Here is a 19654-nt window from a genome sequence, read left to right on the forward strand (position 1 = left end):
TACTTAGGGTACATTTGAATATTGTTTATTTTATTAAAAATTAAAAATTTAAAAAATAAAAAAAATAAAAAATTACTATTTATGCATGTTATATTGTTCACATGCCTAAATACACTGTTTATGGATAATGAACAGTACAAGAGGCGCTCAGCTTGAAAAAAAAAAAAGAAAAAAGAAACGTAGACGTGCAATACGCGTTGCATTTCAACTATACAAATCTCACCTTAATAGATGAGACACTATAATTTTGTTATGTGAAACTGTAATTAAAATAACATCGTTTTTATTATGCGACAATTAGGACAAATAATATCAATATTGACTCCAAATATATTGTATTTTATAGTTATTGATATTTGTTTTATGATCGTAGAAAAGGACTACAACAAATTATTAAATGCTTTTATTTTAAGATTCCATATATGAACAAATTGATTTACCCCAAGTCTTGGGAACCCAAATTATAGACCAATCGATTACATCACTGCCATTTGAGTCGGATCTGCATCACAACATCATGCCCTCATGTATTACTCAGATATAATTGGTTCTCACTGACCCAAAAACAAGAAAAAGTGTTGCTACACTTTTTTGTTTGGATTAAATTTTACGAGTAACCCGACAGTACTCAACAATGGAAGCTTTAATATTTGCTTCCATGTGGTGTGCACACCCATTACTAAAAAGATAATGGCAAAGCTTAATCTTAACCAACATTATTTCTTGACTCACACATGGAATTATATTATATTATGTACACAAATGGTTCATGAACATGTAACTTAATTATAGGCAACTCTCTGGCACGAGTACTCCACTGCTTGTTCCACCAATGTTCTTACATGATGATGTTGCTGCCCTATTGTTGTGAGTAAGCTTGATGTCTTGCAATTTGATCCCTCTGCAAGGACTGCTTGGACTGCAATCAAATGTCACAGCCTCTGCTGTAGCTGATGTGCCTTGTATATTTCTGTATGTCACTTCACTAATCTTCACACCCGAGCTCTATTAAGAAAAGCATAGAATTAATGAAGAACATGAAATATTTAATTGACCTCCATTATCATTGAATGTACAACATTTGCTCAATTATGAGTTTTTATTATGCGTCTTTGTTTAACATTGTCGGGTGAGCTGCGCCATTTCACTTCAAAATCAATTGGTGATAAGGAAGACACACTCAAATTTTTTATGGCATTCGACATCACACTACGGGTTTATTTTTAGAGTGGCTGTAGGGAGTCAAATTATTGTCCCCCAACAAACATGAATTAAATATTTGTATTTATTATTATAAAAAATCATGGTTAATAATCTACCTGTAGAGGACAACCTTGGTTATTAGGGCAATAATTCTGGTCAATGATGATGGGGTTCTCAACATTTCTCATAACAATGTTTTGGAAAAGAATGTTCCGAACAAACCCATTGCTGGGCCTGGCCCATGACTTGATCCTTAATCCATTGTCTGATCCAGTGAATACTGCATTAGTTAACGTTACATTTTGGACGCCTGCTTCGTTGAGTTCCCTGGCCAAGCTACCAATGCTGTAACAGGCACAACAAACATATATAATCAATTTGATATTAATGCATGTTCTTGGTGACTTTTGCTATGAATATCTTTGTTTTAATCAGCCGAAAAAATATTATTAAAGAGTTGAAGTTTTCATCCTAATATTTATTTATAGTCTTGGGCCTGTAAGGCCCCAATGTTATGACTATGGTAGGGCTTGCAAAGCCTCTGACTCCATAATTAGACTGGGCCTCACTTGCTGGTTTGAATGACCAAATTTTTATTTTTTTAACAAATACGAAATTATTATTAGAGTTATTAAAAATATTATTACTATAATTTTTATTATAATTAATTAATTAGTAATTTCTATTTGATTTTTTTTGAGAAACAAATGCATACACAAGAGAGATGAAATAATATTTTAAGATAAAAACGCACCACAAACTCTACTTAAAAGCCATAATAAATTGCTATTTAATTTGGGTGCATAAATACATTGAATACAAATATTTTGTAGTAAAATCCATACCTAATGTTTTTTTTTATTATTATTTTTGTATAGGTTAATTTTAAGAATATCTGCTTACATACCTTACACCATGACCAGGGCCACATTTAATGTTGCTCATCAACAAGTTGTTTGTGCCTGGACCGATTGATATGCAATCGTCTCCAGTTTGCATGGTGCTTCCCTTGATTGTAACTCCAGTCGAGGTCTGCACATGAATGCCATCCGTGTTTGGGCTTAGGTCGGGAGCGATAAGCTTCACATTTTGGACCACCACATTGTTGCAGCTGTTGATTACAAGGTGAGTAAGCTGACTGTTGATCGACGTTAAGCCACTGACCACAATATTGTTTGCCCAATTGAATGTTATTGACTGCATCGACACACAAATTGCATTGTTAAAATACTTTATAGGAATTTATTGATATATAAAAGAACATTAATATATGCTCGTCAGTCCACTTAATTTTCGAAACTCAATATAACTTTTGTGCAATTCAACTAGGAAGGAGGCAGAAAAACTATTGATAAGAGAAGTCAGACTGTAATCTCAATATAAATACACACAAGTACATGCTTACTTAAAAAATCTCAATGACAAAATTTCATAATTTATAAGAAAAAAAAAATTAAAAAAGACATGGTCAGAACTAATTAGTGGGCTTAAAGTCAATTAGCTTGTTTTCAAATCTTCAAAATATGACAAAATAACACTTACCCTTTTTCCGGAATAAAAATCAATTGTTTTATTTGGAGTGTTCTACTTTATATTAATTAATCATACTTTGTAACTTTTTTAAAGAAAAATAATCAAATTTAAAAATAAAAATAAAAATTAGACACATAATATTCTGTGATTGATAAAACATAATAGATGATTTTTACTATTTTTTGGATGTAAGTTATGTAATTAACGTACCCTAGCACCAACTGGGCAACTTTTTCCAGAATTCCGGCAAGCCCAAAAGCCAGCCCCCTTTGCATCCAAAGTGCCACCATAAACTGCAACTCTATCAACCTTAATGAACAAAATCCAGTACCCTGAATTCCCAAGTGCACGATAATCTGTTGGAGCCACAAGTGTTCCATCAATTTTAACTGTAATTCTGTTCTTGCATGGACCCCTAAAAACAGTTGCTTTCAGCAAGAACCTCCCCTTTGGGATGTAAATGGTGGAGGCTACGGCTGAGTTACAAGCTGATTGCCATGCCTTGAGGAATGCTTGTGTTGCCTCAGTTTTTCCATCTGGCTTTGCACCAAAACTGATCACATTATAGTCTGCATTTGATGATTGAACAAAGAAGGATATGAAGAAAAGGAAGAGAAAAACAGAAGAGAAAGTAAGCTTAGCCATTTCTATTATTTTTTTTAATATTTGAGAGAGGTAGTTGGTATGAAACGGAATTGGCAGTTAAGGGTATTTATATGCAGTGCATGCATGACATTCTTTTTACGCTTCTATTTGTCAACATACTTTTGTTTAATATTGATATTAGAAATCAAGCAAAGAAAAGTTTTATTGGCACGTTATCAAGTACATGAACGTATATATGATATGTACGGTGACATGTGATAAGGCATGAATCCAGGAAAGAATGGAAGGAAGAGTACATGTGATAAGTCGTGATGTGATACAAAGACAATTATTGTATGCCATTATAATTGAATGCAGCCAGCCATGCATAGATCATAGTTTGCAATAGATGTTTATTCCCATTTCTCAATTCTTTAAAGCAACAAGTACTTAGTGAGTTAGTGTCGCAATATTCAATTCATTCCACAATTATTTCTGCTAATTGTTTAAATATTTCTCTGGTTATGTTTTAACATTGAGTATAAAACAAATCTGATATATTGCAGAAAGCATTTGTATACATGCATCTCAAGGAAGAGATTTTTGGGTTCAAAACCTTCTAATTTTGGTGATTGACCATTTTTTTTTTTGTAGTATTGATAAAAAAGAGAGAGACCTAGTTATTATTTATTATTAATTTGGATTTTATCTATTTGATGAATTGTTTGGAATTAAATCATTATGTAATTACTAGGGAAAATAAATTGAATTGTTTATGAACTATTTGGACTCAATTCAAAGCTTGTTTATATTAATTTATTTAGCAAAAGAGTCAAGCTAAAATTCATGTTTAAGCTTGACTGTTGAATGAGCTAAACTCAAAAACATTAATCTGTTGATATAATTAGAAATAATACCATACATTTATTTATGATTGTGTATTTATATAGCCTTGAGATTAGATTATATAATTTTATAAATAATAAGTGCTACGATATTTTATTATTTGTAATTTTTATTATATAAATAGTTTATTTTATAACAAAAATTATAAGTAATTTAAACAATACGATGATATTGAATCTCAATTATATAATTTAATAAATTATAGTCATTTTACTAAATATATAATTCAACAATTTTAAATTCAAGTATAATTTAAATATTAATTATTAGCATAGCTTTTTGAAGGGGTAAATTTTTTAGTCTTCAAGTTTATTATATATGGAGAAAAGATAAATTAACCAAGTAACATGTGAATAAACTCAAATTTATTTAATTAGCTTGGTGATGTATTTGAGTTTGACTCGTGTTCAATTACATGAATTGGTCATAAATTTTTGATACTGATTGAATAGGCTCAGTTGGTTTAATTTATAACCGTAATTTAGTACGTTCATTATTCATAAAATGTGAGAAAATACACACATATATATATATGTGTGTACTAGTTTAAACAAATCAACCATTCGTTTTCTTTTGTATTTTCATATTTCCTTCTGTTATATATAACTTTAGGATGTTATAATATATTCATGCATGTCATTATTTATTCTTTCATTTCTCATAAATCAAATCGACGTGTTTTTTACTTTTTTGTTATAAAAAAAAATCGATGTGTTGTAATAATTAATTATAAATGCCGAAACGCAAATAAATATTGTGCATCTATCTATACACCTGAACCTCAATCACGTGTATTTGTATGGCGACTTTGGTTAGAAGATAGTGGCTTACGTAGAGGATGAGATTAATAGTCATAGTGTTTGCCACATGAACACGTGAAGGAAACCCGGAGGATTAATCGGGAGTAGGGTCGCCAATATTCTAGCAGTCAACGGGGTTTATTGTGTGTATCTGATGTGGCACGAAACTATTGGTCTAAATTCTAAACTGTTGCTGGAAATTGGCGGTTATGTTCTTTAATACCCAAGTTATCCAATCTTGACTCCTTCAATGTACCTTGGTGATAATTCTAATACAAAAACAAGCTTATAACCCTTGCTAATGCAAGAAATACACACACTTGAGAGAGAGAGAGAGAGAGAGGAATTGTATGAAAGTATATTTGATGCACATTTTACATATATTGGAATGATATTTAACATGAAATTAAAGTGTAATTACAATATAGAAACATTTTTAGCATCAAATAACAGGAAAATTAGAATAATATTTGACACGAAATTGAAATGCAATAGAATCTAATTTATATTCTTGATTGAAGTTTCTCTTAGCTTACACTTTAATATATAAAGTAAGAGTTTGAATTTAGTAAAAATATGATATAAAACTCATGTTTTACACTATTCAATAAGAATTGTCACATTAGTATTTTGTTTAAAATTCAATACATTCTGCCACACACATATATAAAGAGATTCACATATATACACATTTAAATTAGATTAGAGTAGAATTTTGATCTTATATTAAAAAAAACTCAATTTAGTTGGATTTATGCATATGAGTTTTAGAATTAATTGGGTGTGATTGTGCTTATTCTTAAATATGTGATAAGATGATGTGTCATGTTAAAATTGAAAAGATAAAACATAAGTTTTATATATCTTTATAGAATTTAATCTCATAAAGTAAGCTCAAAATGTTATTTTCGTTAATTTTAATTTTGTTAGTTGTGTGTTTGGGCAAGGGATTCAGAGCAAAAATTTGGCTAGGAGTCGGAGTTTTAGAGTTCGAATTTATTAATTCCTTGGTTTGATGTATGAACGAGGGACTTTTCAATTAAGATATATATGTGAAATTTTCGGCTGGGATTGTGACCCAAGAATACCGGTTCTAAATCTCATCTAAACACTTGGAATTTTTTAAATTTCATCAAGCACTGAATTTTTTTTTTTGGGGACTCTTTTGGAAGATCTCTCTTTCGCCTTCCCCCTTTTTATTTATTTTTTCTTCCTAGACCCATCTATGTTTTTGTCTATGCTTATTATTTGGCAAATTCGAGGTAAGATCTCTCCTTCTCTCTCATAGAAATTAAATTTTGGCTCCATTAAATAGCCATGTATATTAATTAATGATCATCTTATGAATGACAATAGAAATTTCAAAAAATAATTTATGCAAAAGGAACTTGTATTGTATGTGTTCCATTTATAAAATAATTTAAAATTGCTTATTTTTATTCTATCTATAGCATGCAACTTTCAACTTATTGATATTCAAATGATAAGAGAGTATAGTGCGTATTCATCCATTTTTAACTACAGGAACTCATTCTCAAAAAAAAAAAAAAAAAAAAAACTACAGGAACTATATACCAATACTCAATGATGTTTTTTAAGAGCATCCACATCCATTTTTCCTAATTCTATCCTATTTTACCATCTAAAAAGCTATTTTATCATTTATACAATACCATTCTCTATTACACCCAACATTCAAACTTCTATTTTACTATTCTACTCATTAAAATAATATATTTACGCATTAAAATATATACCCAACAAAATTTGCTCTCGGAGAAACTCTGTTCCAAGAGAAAAAAATTGCCACTTCAACTCTCTCAGAGAAACACTTCAAACCACTTCAAAGAAACAAAAAAATTGCCACTTCAACTCTCTCAGAGAAACAAAAAAATTAGCAAATCACTTCAACTCTCTGCAGAAACACACCAAGAGAAAAAACCACTTCAAACCCACGAGGAAATCACTTCAAACCCACCACGCCGACTCGCCGATCTCCACAAGCCACCGATCAGCAACCCCAGGCCACCGATCAGCAAACCCAGACCACCGATCAGAAACCCAGGCCCCTGATCAGAAACCCACGCCCCCGATCAAAAACCCACGCCATCGATTTGAAACCCAGGCCGTCGAAAATGCGTATCACCGATTTGAAATCCACACCGCCGATTTAAAACCCACGCCATCACCGCCACGCCTTCGTCAAACCTTGCTTCGGCGAACAGCGAGTCAAGAGAGTGAGAGAGGGTAATGAGAAAAGAGAGAGGCTTGATGTGAAAGAGCTGCAGAAATGGGGGAAATGAATTGGCATGGCGAGAGAGAGAGGATGACAAAGAAGTGCTTGGTGTGATGAAAGGCCCAGCGATGGAGAGACGGATCAAGTGTAGTGAACGAAGACACAGAGATAAGAGACTGGAGAGAGAGAAATGACAGATATTTGCAATAAACTATTAATATAAAAAAATACCATTGAGCTACAGTGCAATTCTATGTTTAGAATTACACTGTAGCTCTATGGTATTTTTTTTTTCCAATTATTCCAAAACCCAACATTCAATGGAGCTCACTTTTGGGCCTCAGTTGTATATTACTGTAGAATTTGGCATTGAGAAGAAGTTTAGCCCATTCAATGTTGATGCTCTAAACAATGGTAGAATAACTTGATTATGTTGTTTTTCTTGCTGCAGCAAAAAGTGGGTGAAAATAAAGTCTAAGCTTGTATTTATCTTAAAATTTATCGGAAAATTGGAGAAAATAGAAACGGGTAAAGATTGGAATCATTGGATACTCAAAGTGCGAATTGGCACGACGATCTCCCAATCCGCACTTTACTGCTCTTGTAATGAATTTTCAGCCTCTTTTTTTTTTTTTGCATCACTAGGCAACCTCAATATTCATTAATAATGAAGCCATAAATACCTAAGGTTTGTTTTATTGAAAAAAAATATATAATTAGAAATACTTACATATATTAAAAAAGATATAATCAAGTTATTTTATCATTTATTTAAAAATATCATTAAATATAGGTATATATTCATTCGATCCTAAATTGTTAGTCCTCTATTCCATTTTGGAATGTTTCAAAAAAAAAAAATTTTATTTATTTATTTTAAAAGTCAATAAAACAATTTCCTAAAAAAGCTATAATAAAAAATAGGTACATATTTAAAAAAAAAACATAACCAAAGCATCAAATGGTATATACTAATAGTATTTCTTTAGCTCCTTTGAGAAACTTGTACTTTAAATATGGTAACTTGCAAATGTTGGGTTCAATCGTCTGAGGGACGAATACTTATTAAAAGAAATTAAGTAAATAATTATAAATATGTATATAGCAAAAGAGCCATTAGGAAATCCATATGCGTGAGATTGACTTTGTTAGAGCTTATGAATATGAATATATATAGGAAGATGAGGAAACTTATGGAAATTTTTTTTTTTTTTTCTTGAGAATGTGGAAACTTGTGGAAATTGATTTCCTTTTCTAGGATATGTTTGGAAGAAACTTGAGGAAATTATATATTAATTCATCTTCTCTCTCTCTTTGAGTGTAGTGTGTATACAGAGAGCACTTTGAATGTTATGATGCTTCATGCAGAAAGTCACAATGAACTGAACAGTGACAAGTAATTGGGACGAGAAGATAGCTACCTTGTAATTAAATAGAGTATAAGGGATAAGACTTTGTCTGCAGGATTAATTCTTTTAATAAAGGAGTGAGATGATTTAGAAGTAGACTGTAGAGTCACGAAGGACTAGCCTAGGAAGTGAATGGGTGTGGTTTTTTGAGTTCACTCAGCTGTTGAAGTTTCTTTTTACCTTTTTTAATTTTTTTATGAAATAAGGGAAATGATCGAGTCTTTTTTATACTAATTAAAAAGAACCCTATTGATCTTTTGGTTTGTATTATTAAAGAGCAATTATCCCTATGTATATATATATATAATTTTTGAAGTTTTTTACCTTTTTGCTATAGAATAAGGGACATGATCGAGCGAATCTCGTCTATACTAATTAAAAAGAAACATATTTTTTACCTCTTTCTTTAAAAAAAAAAAAAAATTGGGCAAATTTTCTATTTCTGTATTGTGGGTTTAAAGTAGTTCTTTCTTTTGTTTCTTCTAAAACATGATCAGTTTAATTATATCCTGCCAAAAAAAAAAAAAAAAAAACTAAATGTGAAATCCAACTTCTTCCAAAGTTGTAGAATTTTTGGATCTTGAATTATTTGGTGACATGTATATGTCAAAACAATTCTACTGTCAAACTAGCTAAAACCAATGTAAATTTTTTTTCCCACTTCTTGAAAATTTGAATAATTAGGAACAATAAAATCAATAAACCCCTTACAGTCATTATTGAAAAATTAACAAAGAGAGGTCATATCCAAACAAGGCCATAAAAAAAACAGTGAAAACAAGAACTATTTTTGCAAACAACTCCTTGGAATGACAACTCCGCTACTGAACCCAGCGGCATTGGTGCAGGAAGATGTTGCAGCTCTTTTATTGTAAGTAAGCCTTATGTTTTGCAATTTGATCCCATTGCATGGATTACTAGAACTGCAAATAAAATTCATGGCTACTTGCGAGGCCGATGTTCCTCTTATGTTTTTGTAGGTGACTTGACTAATCTTCACACCAGAATTCTAGTAAAAAAAAAGAGAGAAATGCCAAAAGAACAATGTATATTAATGGTTTATAACTAATGAAATTTTGAGGGAAAAGTCCATGTTATATTTTGTGGTGGAGCTAGAAAAATTAATCGGGAAAAGTCTATCTAAAAAATATGAATATTACAAAAATTATAAGATAATTTTTCTAAATTTTTTTTTTCCTTTTTACAACAAATATTGAAGTATGATATATATCTTTGTTGTACAATGTCTATTTTTATACTTAGGAAATAACCTCTTTGTATAGTATTTAAAAAAAAAAAAATTTACCAAGTTTGACTATTTTCTAATTACACCTCATACGCTTTAAAGTCGTCTTTGTCATAATAATTTGATTTAGGACTACTTTAATCACACCATTTTCATCCATTCCTCCTAGATTCACTATACTTATAAATCAAAGTATGCGTGCAAGATAAGCCTTGAAAAAAAAAATCATATCAGTATCTTTTATATTTTGAATAATTTAAAGTAATACTTTTATATTTTTTTTATATGTAAAAGAAAATTATATAAGCGAATAATATTTTTGCAATCACATATCATGTGGTTAATGATTTATAGACCATGCTAATATAATATAAAACACCATATTTAATAATTTGCTAACAACATCTTGGGATTTTTTTTAATTCAATCCTAAATCATAGAGACAGGATAAAAACATTTGAAAACTAATTGGCTTAATGAGAAATGAATAAAATTTGGAAGGACACCATTACTACCATCATACAAATACTTTGAGAGGATTATGCCTTACTATTTTTTGGTATTGTCTATAGATATGCTTATAATATACATTCAAAAAAAGATTAAGGGGGCTAAATACTGTTTTTCTTATAAACTACTCATAACACTATATCCATCTCAACTTAAAGAATACATTTCTTTTTTTTAAAAGGCTTGGGGCCATGGCTTGCCCAAGCCTCCATGTGGTTACGCCACTAGTGGTTGCTTAATTCCATCGCAGTTTCTTTTGTCTAAAAATAAGAATAATACTAGTGGCATAATATATTTCACAATTGTTTTTTCATAATTATTGATATGAGTTATTGTGATTGAAATAACATCACTTTCACCTTAATTCACTGTTGATAAGTGATTTTAGCATAATATAATAAGCCATACAAATAGTTGTTGAAAAAATAAAACTTGTGAATAATGTGTCCTAAACTTATTGCAAATGTAATTGGTACCTGATTTGGACAGCCTTTGTTATCAGGGCAGTACTTTTGATCAATGATTATAGGGTTATAGACACCTCTCATGACAATGTTCCTGAAAACAATGTTTCTTGCATATCCATTGCTGGGCCTGGCCCATGATTTTATTCGTACTCCATTTTGAGTTCTTGTGAAAACTGAACTTGTTATTGTTACATTCTGCACACCATCTTCATAGAGATTATCGCCCAAGCTACCAAAGCTGTGAGAATTTGAAAAAAATGATCAATGAGAAATGATGCTAACGAGTGTCATATAATTTAGATATTGGCCAAGTTAAAAGCATTTTAATGGTTTGTATTGCTAATATTTGGAATTTTAAGATAGGGAAAAGTCCAATCTAGAAACAGTTTACACACTGGGCCGGCCAAGCCCAGTTATTGGCTTATGGGCTTGATTTCAATCCAAAAAATGTTTTTCTTTATGAGGGCCCAAATATCACAAATAGTTAAAATTCCTTTTCTCAAAAAGGGTATTTGCAATGTTAAGTGCAGTGCTAATTGTAATTAGGATCACTAGGAATCTTTTTGAGGGTATCTAACAAAAAAAAAAAAAAACCTAATAACAAAGTACAACTTTCTTGTATATATCTGAATTATAGTAAAGAGAGAAGATTTGAAACCTGAACATTTTCGTAAGAATATTAGGAAGTGCCAGTCGAGTAATAAAGCTATCGGCGGCTAAATGATTAATTAAATGAACAAAAAGAAAACTTATATTGGTAATGTACCAAAAAAATTTAACAATATTACCTTATTCCATGTCCAGGGCCACAGGCAATATGATCAATCCACAAGTTCTTAGAGCCCTGACCAATGGATATGCAATCATCTCCTGTCTTTATGATACTTGAACTAATGGTGATCCCAGTTGAGGATTGCACATGTATGCCATCGGTGTTGAGGCTCGTGCTGGGGGCTGTAATCTTCAAGTTTCGAAGAACAACATCGTTGCAATGGACAATAGCAACATGAATTAACTGGCTGTTGATTGATTTCAAGCCATTCACCACGATATTGCTTGACCACATGAACGATATTGACTGGAATAAACAAGGTAGGCAATGGTTAACATTTGTATTAAAAATTAATATACCTTGTAAATTTTTAATAGGTCATCGATCAATATGATGCACATGCTTTGTTCTACTGGAATTAGTTGTAATGCTTCGCATTCAAGCAATTAACTCTTTCCCTCATAAAAAAAAGCAATTAATGAACTCATTTAATCAATCAGGAAAAACAAAAAAATATGAAAAGATAGGAAACACATATAACAATGTCATGAAAATGAACATGCTAATTAATACATGTACTCATTAATTTTAACTGGAAATTCTTGAGTATTGATATGAATATTAGTTTTACTAATTGTTAACTTTTAAACAAGTCATGAACCTTGTAGTTTAATTAGTACTTTATAGAGTTTCTAATAGGTTTAAAATACACCAAGATTAGAATTTGACTTCTCTTGGAAGAAATGCATGTCCAAGAGGTCAACTACTAGGCTACAAGCCTTGACTTGGTAAGATATGGAAATGATTATATACAAACATTAATAAAATAAATAAAATGACTCATTATGTATTGACCTCAATTGAATTTCGATTCAACTTCAAAAATCTTGAACATCTCATTTTTCTAATTTTTTGAACGGGTTGGGTTTCAAAACTATGATTTATATTTTTTTTAAAGTATGTATATCTTCAAGGTAAAGTTCAAGCACTTAATAATTGTATTTTCCTACAATATTGAACCAAACAAGAAACTAAGTTGATATTATAATTAACTAATCTTAGTTTCAATAATAGTTCATTCATTTCAAGGTTTGAGAAGTTAACTAATCCTCAGCCAAAAATGAAAAGAAAAAAGAAGTAAACTAATCAAATTTATTATCAATTTGTAATTATTTTATAATAATTTTAACATTTTCCTTATATCTATATCATCAAGTCAGTACATACTAGCTTATCATTCAAGCAATCAATAGTTGTAATTTTCTACATTGAACTGAGCAAGAAACTGAGTTGGTATTACTAATTAATTAATCTCACTTTTTCTTTTATTAGGATTAAGAAGCAAGCAATAACATACACTTGATCCAGTTGGGCAACTCCTTCCAGCTCTCCGGCAAGACCAATAGCTAGCTCCATTTGCATCGATAATGCCACCATTGACTGAAACCCAAGAGACCTTGTTGAACAAAATCCAATTTCCAGAATTGCCAATGCTCCAATAATCTGATGGGGCAACAAGAGTGCCAGCAATCTGAAACACAATTTTACTCTTACATGGCCCTGAAAAAACTATTGGTTTTAACAAGAAAGTCCCTCTAGGAACGTAAATAGTGGCAGATTGAACAGAGTTGCATGCTGAACCCCATGCCCTAAGAAATGGTAGCGACGAGTCAGTTTTCCCATCTGCTCTAGCTCCAAAACTGACCACGTTATATGCTGCATTTGATGATTGAAAGAAGGCTAAGAAAATACAAGACAATACTATGAGTCTAGTAGCCATCTTATTTTGACTAGAGAGTGAGCTAGGTTGATGAAAGAGGATCATGGATTTTGGAGTCAATTTATAGTCTTGGATATTTGGAACTACAGCTTGTTTAATATTGGTTTGAGTCTTAAATAAGTCAATTAAATGCTACTCTCACGGCATCAAGTACTTCCAAGTCTTAATAATATGTACGGTGGCATTACGTTGTATTATCTTTATTAAAAAAAAGAAATATTACTTGTATATTTTAAGAATAATCACATGATACACTATTATTAAGCATCTAAAGTCTTCTTAAACTAAGTGATCACGTTATACCAATTATAGTTTGTCACTTCCTCACGTGTACATCAATTAATATAGTGCATATCAATTTATACTTCAATCTATGTATGGATGTAAATAAAAATTCATAGTTAAAAGTTCAATATAATTATATAACTCATTATCATAATTGTTGTATTTTGTAGTACTTTGGTACCCTAGAGATGACACATGTTTAAAAATAACAATGTGCTACTTGTGTGTGATGTCTAATACACTAGAGTACATAACTTGAGCTTAACATTGTAATCTATTTAATATATATCTATTGAGTGTTTTTTTTTGGGTAAAAAAAAGGATGGATAGAAAGGGATGACCAGTATAGTTTTCCTACTTGGGCGTGGCCATAGTAACCAAGGAAGTTAATACCGTACCGGAGGCTGTACCGGTTTGGCCACCGGTACGATATATTTCGGATACTGGTCAAAACTGGTGTACCGTTTCGGGTTTACCGCTATTTTATATATATATATTATATACACACACCAAAATCTCTAGAACCATGTTTATAAGCATATAATATTTCACTTATATTATAGTAAATATAAAAGTTTATCATAAAACATTACTCAATTCAGAAAAAATTATTTATAGTTTTAGACTTTAGTATCAATTAAAAGGAAAAAAAAACACAATATAAAAAATAGAAAGTTTAGTTGTTCATTGCATACTAAGAAAACAAATAATACTAATAAGTTAATGTAAATAAGTTACCATTATACTCTTACAAAAATTCAAAAATTACAAAACTAAAAAAAAAAAAAAAGTTTTTTTTTTTTGTACCGGCCGGTACGCCCGGTACCGGCCGGTATTGCCCGAAATTGGCCGGTATGGTCGGTATGCGACCGGTACGGCCGGTATTTTTTCCGGTACAAAATAGAAGTGTACCGGTACCGGTGCACTGGCCGGTACGGTATGTATCGGCCGGTACGGCCGGTACCGGTACTGTATTGACCACCCTGATAGTAACACCTTAATTACTCGCTCCTAAGCGAGACTCTAAGGGTCGACCATTTGGAATGAAGATATGATATAAGGAGCACTAACATACAGACAGTTGTTTGAGACTTGAATCCAAATCCTAAGATTTGTTGGCCCGGTATCTTACCAATTAGGCTACCCAAATATTGGTGTGTGTATATATATATATATATATATATATTGAGTATTCCTCATATAACAGGGCAAGTGATTTGAGGTAGCAGTAGGCTAGTAGCACTATTTGATTCTTGTTAAGTAGTGGAACCAAATGAGCATTCATTAATGAAGATAATTTTTCACCATCAGGCATATATTCAATTAGTCGATTAATTTCTTTGTGCATTGGTGTCTCGGAATATAGACAGCATGGAAATCCTTAAAAGACAATTGAGCTTATTATTATTATTGATAACCTACTTTGCAAGGATCGCTTAGACTAATCAATATCGTTGAGTGTATAACACTCGGAGCCTTCAATGACTGTCATGTGAAACGTGGAGCATCAGCGGAGAACTGGGCGAGAATATGGCTAATTCTCATGCAGAGGCAATAACATAATTTAATTAATATACCAGAACCAGAAGGAGTTCCTAAAGAATCATGCAGGGTCGTATCTTTACTAGCTCTTATTAAAGTAGTAATCACTGGCATTCATTCATGTCAAATGTGATTAGAACTACTAGATCCAGTTTCACATGATAAGGAATTCCAAGTCCATTTTCCAAAAAACTTTTCCACTATTTTCTTTTTATCTATTCGTTCTAATCTTTCCAAACCTCAAGAATTAATATATTTAAAAAGTGTTTAGTCTCTTTCATCGAGTTGAATAAATAAATTCAAAATTCGAAATTCACTTATATAAAAAATCAATTAATTTTTTGACTTATTGATAAAGAGCAATTATCATAAAATTGATATTATAAGTTAAAACTCTATTGTTATATATATATATATATATATATATATATATATATATATTTATATATAAACCACCTCACAAGTAAGACCAAAAAACCCTTTTAAAGTGACAGAATTTTCAAAACTGCTTGTGGGGAAACTTCTTTCTATTTTGTTTTTCTCCAAATTGCAAAAACAATTATTTGTCCCATCAAAGAAAGTTTTTTTGATTTTCGTCTTTCCATGGTCCAAAACTTTTGCAGTTTAACTCTGTCTATTTTTATATCAAATTGCTCAAGAAGAGTTAATATTAATATATATTCTAAAACCTTTACCATGAAAGAGTTTCTAGAAAATTTTACATTATAGATAATTTATTTGAAAACTTGATTTAATTTTTTTTTTATAAAAAAAACACTCTATGACCGGATCTAAAGGTTAGGTTGGGAGATAGAGAATTTTTTTCCAATAATTTTACTATCTTTTGGTTTTGGTAAAATTTAGATAGATCTAGACTCATTTACTTGCCCGAATCCAAAAGATAGAATCAGAATGGGTATAGGAATGTGAATGAATTTTTTGAACTTGTGAAAAATGGGTAAATTTGAACTGGAAAAACTAAAATAGCAGGTTTGTTTGGATTTAGATCAACTCTTTTGACTAAGAAAAAAAATCTCCATTTTCTCGTATGTATTCAGATTTATTTATTTCATAGTTTGAAAATCTGAAATCTTGGTATCCTTTTGATTCTTTACTATCTTAGTTTTTTTTCTTCAAATTCTTTACAATCTCCCTCGACCAATATTACGACTCATCTTCATCTCTCTGCTTTTGTGTTCTCACTTTGAAACTGTTAATATGCCAACCTTTGATCTCCCTCTACTAAGGTTTCATCAATTGACTTGTGGATCTATTGTTGTGTTCAATCGTCAACATTGAAAGTATTTTTTTTCAAAACACCCCTTATTTATTAATTTGTTTCTACTCAACCTCATTGTTCTTTAAAAAAAAAATTTCTGACAAATTGAAAGAAAATTTATTTAAAAGAAATTATAGCGAGAAATTCAATCTTAGTCATCTCTATTTCAAAAAAAAGAAAAAAAAGAATTGAAAGAAGAATGGATGATGCATTCTTCTCACTTGAATAACGCCAAGATAATTTAGTTGCAATAGAGTTAAAACAAATATTTAAAATTATAAATATGTATGAGAAGAATTCACAAGTGTGAAAAAGTGAAACTAAAGTATATCAAAGACTTCTGAAAAAAAAAAAAAAAAAAAAGAAAAAAAAAAGAAAAGAAGAAAAGTACATCAATGTATTGGAGAATGTTATCGATGTTTAGGCTTAATTTTTTTAATAGTCTATAGCTAAAATAAACGACTTTATAAAATAAAATATGATATTATAGTGTGTGTTGCTTAATAATGACATGATATCCATAAAAGGAACTATGTTAAATTAAGTAAATAACTAAACTTTGATGCATATTCCCAAATTGAAATAGAGTGTCAACCATAATGCATCTAAAATTACATTTAATTTTTGTACAAATCATAAGAATAAAAATTAAAATTTAAAGAAAACTTGTTGAATAAAAATAAAAATATTATTAAATATCAAGAACCAAGTACATCATGGATAAGAGCTTGCTGAATACAACAAGGAATCTCTTTAATCCAAATTACATCATTGACAAAGCTTTGAGCTTATCGTGCTAGAATGTAGGCTGGTTTATTACCAGTCCTACGCACATGAGAATAACCAACAACCCCCACATCCGAACTCAACACATAAATTCCTTCCACAATAGCTACAACCGTAGTAGGAGGCTGTGAAACCTGCTTGAGGGCGTTAGAAACAATCAAAGAATCTCATTCCAACACTCCATTCTTCAGCCCCACATGTCTTGCTAGTAAAACACCAGCTTCATATGCCTTTGCTTCAACTTCAAATACCCCCATTGGCGCTCTAATTTTCCTGCATAATGCAACCAACAATCTGCCTTGCTGATCTCTAATGACCACACCAATGCCAGCCAGCATTTTTGTGGGAAAAAGAGCACCATCTACATTAATCTTGCATAGACCCGAAGGAGGAGGGACCCAGACCGAATGTTGAATATCATGTTGTCTATCACCGACAAGCTGAATCAAGTCAGAGGCAGTGGGATAATGCTTCTCTGTTGCAGACCAAAATTCTTGTAAATAACTTGCTGCTGACCGAGCCACTTCCAGTCCATTTTTTGCTTCACCTTTATGATAAATTTCATTCCTATTACACCATAATTTCCAAGCAACCATAACCAATTGTGAACATTTCATATCCCCAGCATCATTGGTCATCATTTCATGCCATAACAGATCCTGGAAAGTAACAATATTAGCATCAGAAGGTAACAGATTCAGCTTTGCAGCAGCCCAAGCCGCCTGGGCTGTCGGACAACCCTAGAAAATATGACCATTCGTTTAAAGAAAACTTTTGAATCCTACTATATATATATATATATATATATATATATATATATATATATATATTTTAAAGTAAATAGTAATACTTATTAAAATACATACAAAAATATTAATATTAGTATTTTAAATCGAGTTTATAATATATTACATAACCGGAATATAACTACATACTAGATATTATTAACATAAAGGAAGGGAATACTATGTTTTTTCAAGGGGCCCAACGTCCTCTTGCTGTAGTTACTAATAAGACTTGGGCCTGGAATGTTTAAAGTTTAAACGACGTGAGTACGTAGTTTGTGGACCAGGTAAAGAAAAGAGAGAACAAATAATTGGGATTGAGCTTTGTTGGGTGCACACCCTAGCCCATAATGTCACTCTCTCATTTATAACGTGATCTCTCTCTCCACGTTAATGTTGGAATAACTATGGTGTTATTTATTAAAATTGTAAATGTGGGAATATTGACGTAATGAAACTTCATGAAAAACTTTGAATTTATGGAAATAGATTGTTGATGTTGAAACTATGTAATGTTGTTCAGATAATTTGATTTCTAGGATTTGGGAAAATATTTGGTTGTGCTTGTATTAGAGCTCTAACAGTTTGATAGAAAATTTGTAGAAGGTTGATTTAAATTATACATGATATCTTCACGGATTTCCTTTAACTTAATTGGACAGATTTTATATAGGTTAAATAGTTTGATACCTTATCCTTATGCTCTCTAAGCCTGACCAGATTTGGGGCGTGACATTAAACCCATTAAAAGAGTGTTGAAAATTATCATAAAAGAACCTGCCGTTTCGAAAAATAGGATAACTATGTAAATTTCTTTTAGTTTTTGGAAAATCTAATAAACAAAGAGTATATAAAAGCAATTTAACACTAATTTTGTTGACAGTTTGTTAATAAATTTGTTAAGAGAGAGCAACTGTAGGGAGCACAGTGTAGGAAAAAAAAGGGTGCAATGTGTGACAACAAAGAAAAATAAGAAGTTTTTTTTTAGCCATGGTCCATGAGACATACACAAGAGAAAATAAATTTAAGGTGTTCTCTATGGAAAAGTTTTTGGGTGCTACAACCATGGAGAGTGTTGTATACAAAATGAGTAAAAATCTCAAGTAATTAAGTTTGTATTAATTCCTAGAGAGAATATATTGTATTTGGACCATGTCTAGCTCAAGTTAAAATATATAATTGATTTTGTCATAGTGAATTTATGATAAATACTCATGGGTAGAACTCACACTTGAAACTTGCAACTCATTTGATCTCACACTTAACGAGTTACATTTGATTACTTGATGGGTTGATTGGTTCTGATACCAAATGTTATGAACTAAAAAACTGATACGATATTTTGGTCGTGTTGGAGATGAACAATCTCCTAAACAGGGTGAGTGAAGGGAAATTTTGGGTTAAACTCGGCTTAATCAAGTATATTTTACTTCTACTCTTAAATAGTATCAAGCAGAATGCATAACGAGGGATATTCAAATTACAACTTGATAGTCTGCAGCAAATTCAAATAACGAACTAATCCTAATA

At 31.1% G+C, this 19654-nt stretch overlaps 2 protein-coding genes across 3 annotated transcripts; both read right to left on the bottom strand.

Annotated features, from left to right (window-relative positions):
• Positions 1 to 786: 786 nt before the first annotated feature.
• Positions 787 to 3381, bottom strand: LOC142632278 (polygalacturonase-like). Its single transcript, XM_075806706.1, has 4 exons — positions 2947 to 3381; positions 2111 to 2400; positions 1320 to 1548; positions 787 to 1005 (listed from the first exon to the last, which is right to left on the bottom strand). The coding sequence occupies exons 1-4, from the start codon at positions 3379 to 3381 to the stop codon at positions 787 to 789; spliced, it is 1173 nt and encodes a 390-aa protein (XP_075662821.1).
• A 6075-nt stretch (positions 3382 to 9456) lies between these two features.
• Positions 9457 to 19316, bottom strand: LOC142630257 (polygalacturonase-like). 2 transcript variants are annotated; one of them, XM_075804235.1, is made up of 5 exons: positions 19286 to 19316; positions 13025 to 13428; positions 11684 to 11973; positions 10905 to 11133; positions 9457 to 9681 (listed from the first exon to the last, which is right to left on the bottom strand). In XM_075804235.1, the coding sequence occupies exons 1-5, from the start codon at positions 19314 to 19316 to the stop codon at positions 9457 to 9459; spliced, it is 1179 nt and encodes a 392-aa protein (XP_075660350.1). The 2 variants fall into 2 exon arrangements, with proteins under 2 accessions (XP_075660350.1, XP_075660351.1); XM_075804236.1 differs by lacking the exon at positions 19286 to 19316 and having other exon boundaries at positions 13025 to 13447.
• Positions 19317 to 19654: the final 338 nt, after the last annotated feature.

The sequence above is a fragment of the Castanea sativa genome, chromosome 4 (assembly GCF_040712315.1).
Source record: "Castanea sativa cultivar Marrone di Chiusa Pesio chromosome 4, ASM4071231v1".
In the NCBI taxonomy this organism is placed as follows: domain Eukaryota; kingdom Viridiplantae; phylum Streptophyta; class Magnoliopsida; order Fagales; family Fagaceae; genus Castanea; species Castanea sativa.